The 13,795-nt window shown below is 41.8% G+C and overlaps 1 protein-coding gene across 1 annotated transcript in view; it reads left to right on the top strand.

The window, feature by feature from the left end:
- ttc7a (tetratricopeptide repeat domain 7A) overlaps positions 1-13,795 on the top strand; it is a 68,001-nt gene that overhangs the window by 22,204 nt on the left and 32,002 nt on the right. The window contains exons 12-15 of the mRNA XM_080869563.1: positions 4,675-4,792; positions 6,461-6,518; positions 6,623-6,695; positions 6,804-6,964. Coding sequence (XP_080725689.1) covers positions 4,675-4,792; positions 6,461-6,518; positions 6,623-6,695; positions 6,804-6,964 — 410 coding nt within the window. The remainder of the gene's footprint in view (positions 1-4,674; positions 4,793-6,460; positions 6,519-6,622; positions 6,696-6,803; positions 6,965-13,795) is intronic.

The following is a 13,795-nucleotide window of genomic DNA, read 5'->3' as shown; positions in this document are numbered from 1 at the left end:
TAAACATCAAAAGAAATTTGCATTAATGAAACACAAAGTATGACTGATTTATTGTTACATTGACTGTTCTCTCATTTCGGTCCTACTTTTTGAACTTTTTGTTTTGCAAATCACATCTACACATGGTAATAAAAGTAAAACATGACATACACAATGCTATTATTTGATTATCAAAACCAATGCAAAATTCAAAAGCAGCAAACTAAGTGAAAAACCAAGTACAACCATATTGGACCCATAGGAATTAAAAGGGTAATTAGCAGCAATTGATGGTTTTGACCATTCAGGTGTGTGTTAACTCAATACCAAGGAGGAATCTGCAGAGAAATTTCAACCATAAACATCATAAACTCTACAGTTACAATGTTAAAGTTCATGAGTAAAATTGGAAAAAGATTGAAAAAGTATGGCTTGCTTGGAAGTGAGAAAGACATGGCAGCACTGCTCAGCTTTGTGTTGCATCTGGACAAACCACACAACGTCTGGAACAGAAGTGTCCAACTCCAATCCTAGAGAAATACTGTCCTGCAGCTTTTAGATGCATCTTTACTCCAACACAGCTGAATCAAATGATTGGATTACCTCTTCAGCATGCCATCAAGTTAGGAAAAGGCCTGGTAACAAGCTATTCATTTGATTCAGGTGTGACAGAACAAAGATGCATCTAAAAGCTGCAGGACAGTAGCTCTGTAGGACTGGAGTTGGACATCCCTGGTCTAGATCATGTTTAGCCATGATACACAGCGCCACGTTTGGCCAACAACACCTCATATCACATGTCAAGCACGGTGGAGATCTTAAAAATCAAGGTTTCTATATTCACCAAAATAACTGATTATTATTTTTGCCATAATGAAGCAGCCCTGTTTGCCACATGACGACTTTCACGTCTCTTCTTCTTAAAACGGATTTAGCAATTACATTGATACATACTAATTAGCTCTTTTCAATGAAGTCATGCACGCACCCCTGCATCTGCCCTCAAAGCTTAACATTTACTTTACATCTGGTAACATCTGCATGTCAGCACTGTCACGGTAAGTATATTAGCAGTCTGGTATTAGCATTTAGCTCAAGGCAAGGAGCAGCTAGCGTGATTGAGTGTTATTTCTTGATAATGTGAACGCTCATAACTGACAGAGATGCTGACAGCGTAAAAGGCTTGTCACACAACCAGCCTGCAAAACAGTATGCAAAAGTGTGGGACGCCACAAGCAAATGACGTAGTTCATTAGTTTTAAAATGAAACAACGTGCAGGAAACAAATCTTAGTGTACCGTTGCTTTATTTTAAACTTCAGAAATGGAAGATCAAGTTCACACGTATTTAGAGAGAGATTTTGTGTCATGATACGGCTGTGTGGCAGGCAGGATGAGGACCCAATCGCAAAAACTCACGGACTCAAGGGATGAACTCAAAAGGCAGCTTTATTGCTTAACAGAAGATGATAGGCGATACAAAACTAGACTGGGGAAAAACTAACATAAAGCTCACCAAGGAACACAGGGAAATCCACGCAGCATGAGGGAGAACGCGACACAGAACTGAGGGAGACGCAGACATAAATACACCAAGGGTTAACGAGCGGAGTGGGAGCACACGGGGAACACAGGTGACACTGATAATAATCACGAGACATGGCAGGAGTGAACACAACACTGACGGGAGAGGTGAAACAGGAAGTACAGAGGTTCAGACAGGAGGAGAGAGAGCACGAGTAGAACACCAACATAACGGGCAGGGGAGACACGGAATAAACACGAAAGGGGACGAGGGCTCATGAATACACAGAGGGGCACACAGGGGGTGAGAGTCACAAAGGGAAAGCACTCAGGGAACAACACAACAGGGCAACTCAGGAAACAGAGCCTAAACAGGGAACTGAATACAAATATACATGAGAACTAAGAATACTGGGCCAACATGGCCCAGGATCATGACATTTTGAACCTGACTTGCAACCACAGCCTTTTTAAGATCTCCTCCCAAATTTTTACTGATGTTCACATCCGGAATCTGTAGGGACTAGTCGGAAAACTTGAGCTTGCGTTTCTTGTTTGTGCGTCAGAGCTGCGTTGTGAAATGGTGCACTACCACGCTCATGTCAGTTAAACCTTCTTTTAGCTAATTTGCAGTCATATGGGGGTTTTACGTTGCCTTTCTACCCAGCAGCCATGTAAATTTGTTCTTCCAGAGCTTGCCTTTCTTTTCACAGTTGTCCTTAACTGACGTTTCTTAATGCCATTTTGGAAAGTGGGAATTACAAGCTGGAAGCCATTTGATATCATTTTATAGTTTTCCACTGCTTTGTGGGTGTCAGTTAAAAACATTTTTACACCCTCAGTCAGATGCTTGAAACAGCCCATGGTTTAGTGCTACTAAAAGATTTAAGTAGTTGGAAAACAGAACAGCTTTGCTTTTTTAACAATTATAAAACTAAGATTATTGGGATAAAATGACTTTTTGTGGTTAGTTTTTTTGCTGCAGAGCTCTAGCTTTGTCACAAAAACATCACTCGACCCAATTGGCAGACCTTCCAACTAGCCATACTTCTTCAGTCTTTTTCTAATTGTACTGTCATGAATTTTAACATTTAACATGCTGGCTGAGGTCTGTAGAGTCTGAGATGTAGCTGCTGGGATTTTTGCAGTTTCTTTCCTTCTTGGGAACATTTAGCTTTGTGTTAAGAGATGCTCATACTTGCTGATGATTAGTTCATCAGGTGCATTTGATTAGCACCACCTGGCTGCTGCTTACCTTCTTAATTCCCATGGAAGCAGTTTTCTTGCACATGGTCAGCTTTGGCTAGTACTTACAAGAATATAACATAAAATCGAGTCACAGAATTGCATAGTGCATCTAATGTGCTGATCAAAAGTTGTAAGACGACATCACCGGGTCCTTAATATTTGGCAGGGGTCTCGAACTCCAGACCTCGAGGGCCGGTGGCCTGCAGGTTTTAGATGTGTCCTTGATCCAACACAGCAGATTTAAATGGCTAAGTTACCTCCTCAACATGTCTTGAAGGCCTGTTAATGAACTAATCATTTGATTCAGGTGTGTTGACCCAGGGTGAGATCTAAAACTGCAGGACACCGGCCCCTCGAGGCCTGGAGTTCGAGACCCCTGATATTTGGGATTAATGCTGGGGTCAGTCAGGCAGTTACACACTACTACTGTGAATCCCGGGCCTGCTTGGATACTCCTTCAGTGCATGATCTCAGCAGGAAAGAGAAAATAACATCAACAGTGTTATTTAGTGTAGAGGGAGAGAGGGAGTTGGAGAGAGAAAGAGAGATTAGAAAAGTGGAGCTAACAGAGGCAAATGGAGAGAGCACATCTGTCAGTGGCTGGAGATCATGGCAGGCTGGAAACACTAAGGAGCTTACAGCCGTAATCACAATGGGACACTATGGTCGTAGTGCAGTGTGGCATTACATAAATGTGCCACTGTTATCCACCATCAGCTCCACTGGACAGTCTGGGCTGATATTTACTGCAGCCAACAACGTTACGTATTTTAACATTTTTTGCTCTTTTCTGTGGTTTTTCGTAGGTTTCTTGTAGACATATCTGAAATCCCCCAAACCAGTGACATCACCATGAACTGTGGGACTCTCGATCTTGCACGTAAAGCTGCTTTTCTAAATTCCTGAAGAGCAGTTTTTTGCAGATTCAAGGTTTTCCACAGACAATGGCGACGTGTTCTTTCTCCACACTGTTCAAGGGGAGGAGAAAAAACAAAACAAAATCATAATCTGCCTAAAACATGCACAGACAGGGTCCGCATGTAAACGGCTGGTCTATTGTGCGCAGGCTTTAAAAGAGCGAGGGCTGGATTCAGAGGAAGGGAGAGAGAACAGAGGAGGAGGATGAAGGGAGGAGGAGGACATGAAGCGGAGGGGGGGGGTGTCAGAGCAGTTTGCTTGCTGTTGCACTGGTGTGCTGTCAAAGGCATTACCCCCCCCCCACCTCCACCCACGCCCATCTACCCACCTGCCCGCCCGCCACCAGCCATACCTCACACGGAGTGACACACTTTTTCCTCAGCTCAGAGCACCTCGGCTCGGCTCAGCCACACACCGCCTGCAGTCTACTGCTGTGTGTGTGGGCGAGCGTGTGTGTCCTTCAGCAAACTCTGCGCTGTCCTTCAAGCAAATCTGTCCGGACTGTCCTCGCACTAAACTCACGTCCCTCCCCACTGCATCGCAGACACATTTTGCTGGACAGACTGGCAAAGTTTTCAGCTCACTTTACAGTACCTCACAATTCACACAGCAAATATAGATTTTTTTTTATTTTTATGAGTTTTATCAGTCTTATCCATCATGCTCACCCATGAGGGAGGCATGTGATTGATCCCAGCTTCGCAATCAGAGTCTCAAAGAGCCACAAAAGCCCCAAAAAGAACAAGAAGTCGACTGAGTCGACTGTAACAGATGGTATGGCTTCTACAGAGCACTGATCTCCACATCACAGAGTCAGCTGGGGATTACGCAAAGAGATCGAAGACAAAGAGACAGTTCTGCGCGATGCTTCGAACAGCCCAATCTCCATGTAGCTTATTGTTTCACCAAAAATTGATTCAACTTGGGTGTTTTTCCTCGTCCCTCTGCCGCATATTCATCCCAGCTAACATCCTTCAGAGGTTAATGTGTTTATGTGTGTATGCAGATCAAGGAGGCAGAGGCTCTGTCCCAGAGTGTGGTGTCTATGGGGGAGGAAGCAGGAGAATTTCTGCCTAAAGCCTACCTGGCTCTGGGACTCTGCTGCAGTCTGCAGGCCTCTGATGGTAAATCTAACCACACAATCTGAAGAAATATATGGAGAACATCCTATCCAAAATAAAAACAATACCACTGGTCATTTGTTTGGAATTCCCTGAGAAAAGCAGCAGTTTGTGGTCATGCAAAGAAGAAGGCAGCCAGCTACAGAACCTTGTAATGAGTTCAGGGCTGATGTTGGGTTCACTTGATTTCCAATGGACACAGTTTAAATTGTGTCCACTGCCAGCAGGAAATAGCTTAGTCGACAAGTGTTAACTAGATCTTACTGTCTATGGGGCTTTTTATTCTGGGTCTGTGAGAGTAGCATTGCCTGATTCAATAATTCATGTTTGCCTTATATTAGACTGGACCTTTATAAAACCTGTCAGTTCATCCACTCTCTGAAACAAGTTTATTTCCTGGTACTCTTTTTTCAAACTGCTCCCCAAAAAAGGAACCAAGCAACAAGTGTAGGGAAACTATGTCCATAGCCAGAGCTTTGCCCTGAGCTTAGTGAATTATCTGCTCTCATTGACCTCATACGAAATGGAGCGTTGGAGCAATCTAAAACCTGAGCGTCAGTCAGCATAATGCAAAACTGTAAGTGAAGTGTAGGTGAAGGCAGCTAGCTAGAAAACCTTGCGATGAATTTGAGCTGTTCCATAGGACACAATTTACCGTATTTTTCTGACCATAAGGCGAACCGGATTATAAGGCGCATTAAGCGAAACAAAACAGTCAGATAAGTCAAACTTTACTCAACTCATTCTTCTTGCTTCCTCCTCTTCTGTACCATTGATCCATTAATGTAGAATTATCTCACAGCTGCTCTATTCCCATGTTGTTGCTGTATATTAATGACTAACCTCGTATTGTGGATGGATTATCTCATTTGTTCTCCCGACTGAAGTTTGATCTGTTTACAGCATCCTGCCACGTTAACTTTTATTGTGATAGCAGAGCTGTAAGTTTTAATGTTTCAGAAATCTCTCAGTCAGAACATGGTATATTATATTAAGGTAAAAAATAGCGAGCTAACTTTCTGCTAACTCCGTAAAATTTCAGAATTTCCGGTTTCATGGATGCCTGGATGTTAAACTTAATTGTTACACCTGGTTAAGCAGCAACGCTGATCATTTTATTAAAGATGAAAGAAATTAGACAGTTTTTAACTCTCAGTGTACCGCAGTGTTTGTTTGACTTTGGGACCTGAATATGACGGAGTTTTGGACCCAGATTACTCCTCGAGGCTCCTGACTACGGCAGCCGTAATGCTCCGGCAAGCCATCAGGCGGTGCGGCTTCGTAGCTTACCAAAGTCGTACTAAAACATTATTTGACTAAAACAGATTTTTGAGCGCCGTGTACCACATAAAATTGGTTCAAGGCCAGTAAGCACAACCAGAATTCATACATGCGGTGCACCGGATTATAAGGCGCACTGTCGATTTTGAGAAAATTAAAGGATTTTAAGTGCGCTTTATTAGTCCGAAAAATACGGTAGGTCTCATTTCTGGCTAATAGGAAATAGTTTAGTCAACATCAACAATGATGGACTGTCTAAGCTACTTGTCAAGACACAGGCCTTCATATAACTGCCCCTGATTCCAACTCTTGTTTTAACTTGTTTGAACCGTAGTCCATCATCAGCTTTTATTTTTATCTGAAATTGTAAATTTCCCATTTTTCCTGCAGCTTCTCTGACCACAGACCGAAACGACTTCAACAAAAAGGCACTAAATGCTTTGAAAAAGTAAGTCAGGCTTGTTTCATTCTCTATCACGTGTTTCAGCCACGCAAGCGAGCCACACAGTTCAACAGTCCACCCTCACTGAGCTATTTGTCTTCCCTCTACAGAGCTCGTTCACTGGACCCTCAGGATGCGCAGATTGCCATGTACCTGGCTCTGCAGCTGGCCATCGTACGCCAGGTAAAAGCAAGCCAATGGAATCAATACTGAAGCATATTTTTTTGTTTTTTTTTGACAAACTTGTTTTTTTTCTTTTTCTTTTTGACAAATTTGGTGTTTATCTGGCAGGTATCAGCAGCTATGGAGCCCCTTCAGGCAGCTTTATCTCTCTGTGGGGATGACTTACACTCCCTCCACCTGCTCACCCTGCTGCTCAGTTCCCAGAAACACCACCGTCATGCTCTGGACACCCTTACTTTGGCCCTCGGCCAGCACCCTGACAACTTCAAGTAAAACCTACTATGCCATCCCACACACACACATGCACACACGTACGCAACAGAAAATGTTGGTGGACTGAGGATAATTCAATCGATCGCTGCACTTCTAACACTTTGTAGATTGTTTTTTAAGTGTGTGTGTAAGAGAGCTCCAGAGAGCGGTGCAGCCAGGTTCTATCCTAACACCAGTCCTCTCCGTAGGGATAGGGTGTCTGCTCCGCTACACAAAAGGCCAAGCACACACCACACACACACACACACACACACTTGAAGCCTTATTTAGACGTGCCAGAGTGGAAGTCTGCATTGCAGTACCGATGCCCCTCATACACCCTTACCCTTTTAACACTGCAGCTCTGACCCAGACCTAAGCACTGCTGTCCTGGCTGAGCTAAGACATCCTAACACATAAACCCACCTGTCCGCTACGCTAAGCACACACACTTTGACAATTAAAGTGAACTCATTTTGGGCATGGAGGAAAGTAGTGATGTGAAAGGACATGTTGCAGGTTTAAGGGCTTGAACCTTTGACCTTTGGCTTCAGGGCTGGTATTACTAACCATTTCTTCACCTTTGTGCAGAATCATATTCGACCAAGACTTTTAAAGTATACCAGAGTTAATAGATAAAGTATTGTAGTAGGCAAAGTACGCAAGATCATAAGTATGAGAAAGTGATAAGAACGATTTTTAATTAGAATCCGGTTTGATTTGAAGCAGGTTGGTTGCAGCATGAGCCCATAGCTCTAGTTTCTTTCCTAACAGTATTTCACTCACATAATTCTAGTCATCCGGCACAAAAACATCTAAAAAAAAAAAAAACATGCTCATTAGCAGTGGGAAAAGCTCTATTGTATCTGACACTGACAACATTAACTATCAAGGCCAATTATTTCACACTAACAATAATTTGGAAGCATGTTGCATCATCTTTCTGATGTGTTTTCTTTCTATCTCAAAGCCCAGTCAAGCATTACAGAGTACAGCCATTTGGGGTCAGTGTTGGCCTCCACGGTCGCAGAGCAGACAGATGGGGTGCATCCATAGATCAGGAGGGAGAGGAAATGCAGACAAGAAAAAAAACAACAAAACTGATCAAACAGCGAAAGGAAGGAAGGACACGAGAGCCTGACAGAAGGAGAAAAACACAGAGTGGGAAAATCCAGGAAAGACACTGTTGATTACAGAACTGATTTACTGATCTGTGCTGTAGGTACAGTCGGTAGCTCGCATGCGTTCTCCCACTGTCTCGATGCACAATCACACACTCTTAGACACACACACCTCCTTCGCAGAGACACTTGACTGCTTTGACCCATTTAAGAGCTCTTTTCCGGGCTCAGCCAATCACATCACTCTCTGCGCCAGGAATCCCCATCGCCCCGGTAACCATGAGGTCATATGGATAGAGCAGGCAGCATCGTTGTTGTTTCCAAACTGTTGTTACAGATCACTACCAAGACACTGAGTCAGAAAAAAAGGAAAGAAAGAAGGAAACATATCTTTTTGTTGGTAGTTTCCTGAAAGGAACAAATGAACCATTAATCGAGGTTTGCCAGATGTATTATTTGTTATTACCTGTAATAATAATTTACTGTCAAGTCAGTAACACATTGAAACTAAGCCATCAGATTAGTGGAGAGAGAGGCATACAGTAGCGATGTGAATAGGCTGGCTCTAGTTGCTTAAGCCCAAACTATTAGCCAATCAATAATCATGAAGTGCATAATAGCATTAAAAACATTATAGCTAAAGTGATAGCTGGTCTAAGTTGGATTACAAAGATAAAGTTATGAGCAGGGCACTGGTGAATTTTTTTTTTTTTGCATTAGCTTTATACTGAAAGATTTTCTAGTGTCAGTCAGTGTTGCCAACTTGGCGACTTTGTCGCTATATTTAGCTAGTTTTCAGACCCCTGAGTGACTTTTCTTCTAAAAAAAGTCGCTAAAAAAAGACGTGAAAGTGCGTATCAACAAGCTGTAATGCAGTCAGTTCTTCTTTTACTCTTATGCTGTTTTGTGGATCACAAGGTTTAAACTACTTATAAACACACACAAAGTAACTCCACCAGAGTGCCTATTTCGCGTCACTTTTGCCGGTCCAAGCCCGGGTAAAGGAGCAGGGTTGGAATTGTGACATTAAAAAAACAACAATTGCTAAAAGAAATTTAATTTGTAGTTCTAAATAAACTCTAAATGCATTTAGGACATTTTTTACTCACTTTATGTCTCTTCCACGATGTTATTTCTCTCTCCAACAACATAGGTTACAATTAGATTAGCATGACCAATTATGCAAATTAGGCGATGACGTCATTTAGCGACTTCTAGCGACTTTTAGGACAACCAATAGCAATTTTCCTTACTGAGGAGTTGGCAACACTGGTGTCAGTGTGTTCCCTTCTGCATCTCCCTCAGCTGCTCTCTTAGCAGCTGTTTTAGCAGCAGCAGCTAGCAGCTGATTAGCTTCTTGATATCCTCTTTCTTATCCTATTTTTATTTGCAGTAACTGTTTTTAGGTTTTTTTAAGTGATGTATGTGAAGCCAGTCAGATGAAGTGGAGCATTTTGGCAGCTTATGATGAAGTAGGTGGAGACCAAAAAAAGAGCCAAAAGAAGAGTCACCAGAAGTGCAACTCACAATGCTAGTTGCTAGCTGCTAGTATCTGCCTCAATCGGTTCATTTTAACTATTCAAAATTGAATCTATGAAATAATGACAACCTTGTAATTCCCCTTTTCCTTCTTTTCACTTTCTTTCTCACCCTTAGCCAGCCAGCCTTTACATAATAAATTAGTGAGGAAAGCCAGATAAATTTAGTTTCAGTGCTAGCTATATAGCTAGCAAGTTGTAACCTGGTGGTGTTATTGAGTTGTGTGGATATGTACAGGCAAGAATAGCTTTTCCTAAAAAATTAACTAAATTTCTATGCAGATGACACTGTTGTGTGACTGTGTGGCAGCAGCTTTTTAGCTCACTGACTGAGCCATCTAAGGTTTTTCATAGGCACACCAGTGTTAAATCTCAAATTTATATAGTAATGCATCAATGTCTCCACCTGAACCTACAGAGTATGCTTGTTTCCATACTGTCATGCAGACAGAGAGGAATAGTCAAATATTATGACGGCCTTTTGCAAACACTGTATCACTGAACTTGCAATGCAATGCAACCAGCCACTGCAAACAGAAACATGGTCCTAAATCCATCCTAGAACATTCTGGACCATCTGGACTGAGGCCCATTTTCAGACCTCAAAGTCAGAGAATAAAAGATCCAAAAGACTTGGTGTGAAAGGATGTGTTTTCTCAGTAACGAGCTCATTGAATATCATTTGCTTTGAAAACGTGAGCGAGCATCTGAGATCAAAGCTCGCATTCCGCGACAGTCGTGCATGTGTGTGTTTTGTGTGTGTACTTGTCTGCTGTGGAGGGGGCGAAGAGGATGCGACCGTGTGTTTGAGATCGTAATCTTGCTCACGCATGTTTGTGTGTCACTGCATGTGTGCATGCATGTGTGTGATTCTTGTTTGCCACTGCCTCTCTGCACCACAGCAAACTGTCAGCTCACTGTAGCATACACAATTTCTCCTTCCTCCTTTTTCTCCCACATCCTCTACCCCCGGCTTCTGCCGTCTTCTGTCTCTCCGTCTCATCCTATCTCCTTCTTTCTTTCTCTTCCTTTTCTTGTCTCTCTTTTTTTTTTATCTTTCAGTCTCCATTTCTCCCTTTTCTTTGAAATTTTAATCACTCAGTAAAGAGGCATGCATTTCAATGTGAAATGGGATTCTGCTACAGATTGAGAGAGCTGAGGCAATACAGGGACGAGGGGGAGGGTTGCATGTGTGCATGTGTGTGTATGAGAGGGAGAGAGAGAGTAGAGACAGTGATTGTGGTCTCACAGTTTGTACTAAAGAGAATGATTAATCCCAGCCTTTGATTCTGCATTCATCTAACGGGATGTTGCAGCAGGAGCGTGTACTGCTACATGTGTGTGTGTGTGTGATTCTGCACAAGCATGTGTTAGCCTGCACATGCAGGCCTGGATTACTATGTGCTCTGAGCAAGCATGGGTCTTGCGTGTTATTCTCTATGGATGTGCATACTGTATAACTGTATACTCATTATATACTCGAGTGTGACACACACGTGCACTTTTCTGTGTGTGTGCGTGCACCCATCTGCCTGTAGAGTATCCGCACTCTGATCTGTGGGAGTGCAAAATGAGTAATACTGTACATGTACCACTTTTTCTAAGGAACATTATTAGCTATTTTTATATGGAGTTTACGCTGGTGCTCACCGCTCTTAGCCAGCCACCACTGAGCTCTTACTCTGAGCTACACTACTCACTGCTATGCATCCTCAAACACTCCACTCTGCACACACCAGGCTCACTCCCAGGAGGCTGGAAATGACAGCCTTTGTAATTTCATGTGCAGTTTTGAATGTTGTAATCTTGATGAAATCTGTCTGTTGTGGAGCTGTGAGGGAGAGCACTGATTGTAATAGAGGAAAAGGCTCTATCCTTGGATGACTTAGATCAGTTGATATTTCTTTTTTATGTTCACAGTGAATTAATCGTGCAAAAACACGCTGTAGAATGAATATATGACTTTACTGTGCTATATTTTCAACAAACTTGTTTTTTTTATTTTTATACCTTCTAATATGCCATATTAGAAGCCCTATATCAGTGACGGTGACATCTTTTCCTAATTTTACCAATTTCATATGCCGATGTTCCTGTTTTCTGATTGCTACAAGAATAAAAATGTCTTGAATGCAAACATAAGTCTTTTTCAACCTTTCCGTTGTAACAGTTTGCTTCACTTTGCTGTTTTTCAGATGACGTTCATCATGTTTGATGCTACTGAAGCCTTTCACTAACCGAAAGGGCAAAACACATCCCTTTTTAAGCTTTTAATCTGAAAGTATATTCCAGCTGCTTTTACTTTTACCAACAAGTAAAAGATATTGGAATTAACTAGTAAATGATGACAATATTTGTACATAAAAGATGCAAGTAATGAAATTAATTGAGCTTTTCCCATCATTTTAGCTCCAGTTTTTTATCAAAAGTAGTGCAGCCTAGTGAAATTTAGCACTACAAACATTATTCAAAAGCCTTTCAACACTTTCCAGAGGTCCGAAAACTCGCGTTTGATTATTTGCTACAGTATCAGAATATAGTTAGAAACTGGCATCTAGGGAATGATGATGGTCTAATCTAGCCATGAAGCCTACAGGTAGATGCCGGGGTGGTGGATGGGTTGAAAGAGCAAGCAGCAATGCAGGGCAGTAGTGGCAGCATTGACATATCAGCGGGAAATATGGGAAATTTACAATTAAATAGACCAGCAAATCGGGATGGTCTGTTTGCCATATTGCATGAGGGGAGCGAGGCGTGTAATTCACCATCCGCTGTCTCCCAAAAATATTTTTTTGATGCAACATTGCACCTAACAATGTCTGCAAAAGGCTCACATATAGTGGGAACTCAAGAGCTGAACTCATAGTGTTTATGCAGAGGAACACTTGAAGCTCTACAAATAAGATTTAGTTGATAGAAAATGACAACCATCTTCTTGAAGATGGTTGTTGTTGTGGGTGGCTATGGCTCCAGAGGTGGAGCAGGGTATCTACTAGTTTGAGGGTTGTTGGTTTAATTCCTGGTTGTTCTAGTCTGCATGCCAAAGTATTCCTGAAGAAGATACTGAACTCTGAGTTGCTCCTGATGAAATCATCAGAGAAAACACTTAAATATAGGGGAAAATTCTTGGGTTAATGACACATGTTGTATAAAGCACTTTAGGCGCTTCAGTACAATGGAAAAGCGTTATATTGAGGTGAGCCAGTCCTTTGAATATTCTAAAAGATGCAGGATATTAAAGCAGCAAGAGACATTTCTTTTTAGTTTTATAGTTTTATCGTTCATTGGATTATATTGTATCCATGTTTTCATGTTGTTTAGGCCAAATTGTGACGCTACCATCATAATGTTGCAACAGAGCAACATTTTTCCAGTCCTCTGTGGTCCAGTTTAGGTGAGCCTATGTATATTGTAGCCTCAGCTGACAGGAGAGGTACCCGCTGTGGTCTTCTGCTGCTGTAGCTTGTCTGCTTTAAGGTTTCATCTCTTGTGTGTTCAGAGATGGATGCCTTGGTTGTGGCGATTGGTTGTTTGAGCCCCTGTTTCCATCCTATTAGGTTGAAGCACTCTGGCCAATCTTCCCTTGGATCTCTGGTATCAACAAGGCATTTTCACCATTCCCTGCAAAGCTTAGAGATGGTTATGCGGGAAAATCCAAACAGATCAGCAGTTCCTGAAATACTCAGACCTGCCCGTCTGGCACCAACACTTAAATCACCTTTGGCTGATTAGAGAGTGATCAGTGAGTGTGCACAATATACAATAACTTGAACTTCATTAAATTAAACAAGGGATTCAGAACAACAGGGTATCTTTGCTGATTTCAAAGCACTTTTTTAGTTATGTAGCTCCATTAACCATATTAATGGCCTCCTATGAACTCCAGTTTTCTTTCAGTTTCAGAAGAAACTTGCAAATTTATTTCTTTGCAAGCTCTTATTTTGAAATTACCATGAAGGAGTGGGTTTCATTAATGACAAATTGAAACTGACTGGAAGAAAAAAGCAAGATTACTGTAATTTATCTGTGAATGAGTATGAAATTTATATTATTTGTTGTACAAACATTACACAATATAAGTTTTACATGCTCATTTGAAACTCAGCAGCTTTATTAGAAAATAATTACAAACTTTCAGGTTACACGGTTCTTTGTTCACGTGAGATACACCCACACACACACACTTTGT

The sequence above is a fragment of the Rhamphochromis sp. 'chilingali' genome, assembly GCF_963969265.1.
Source record: "Rhamphochromis sp. 'chilingali' genome assembly, chromosome: 20".
Classification (NCBI taxonomy): Eukaryota; Metazoa; Chordata; class Actinopteri; order Cichliformes; family Cichlidae; genus Rhamphochromis; species Rhamphochromis sp. 'chilingali'.
Note: the sequence above shows the minus strand (reverse complement) of the source record. Positions and strands in the feature narration are given on the sequence as shown.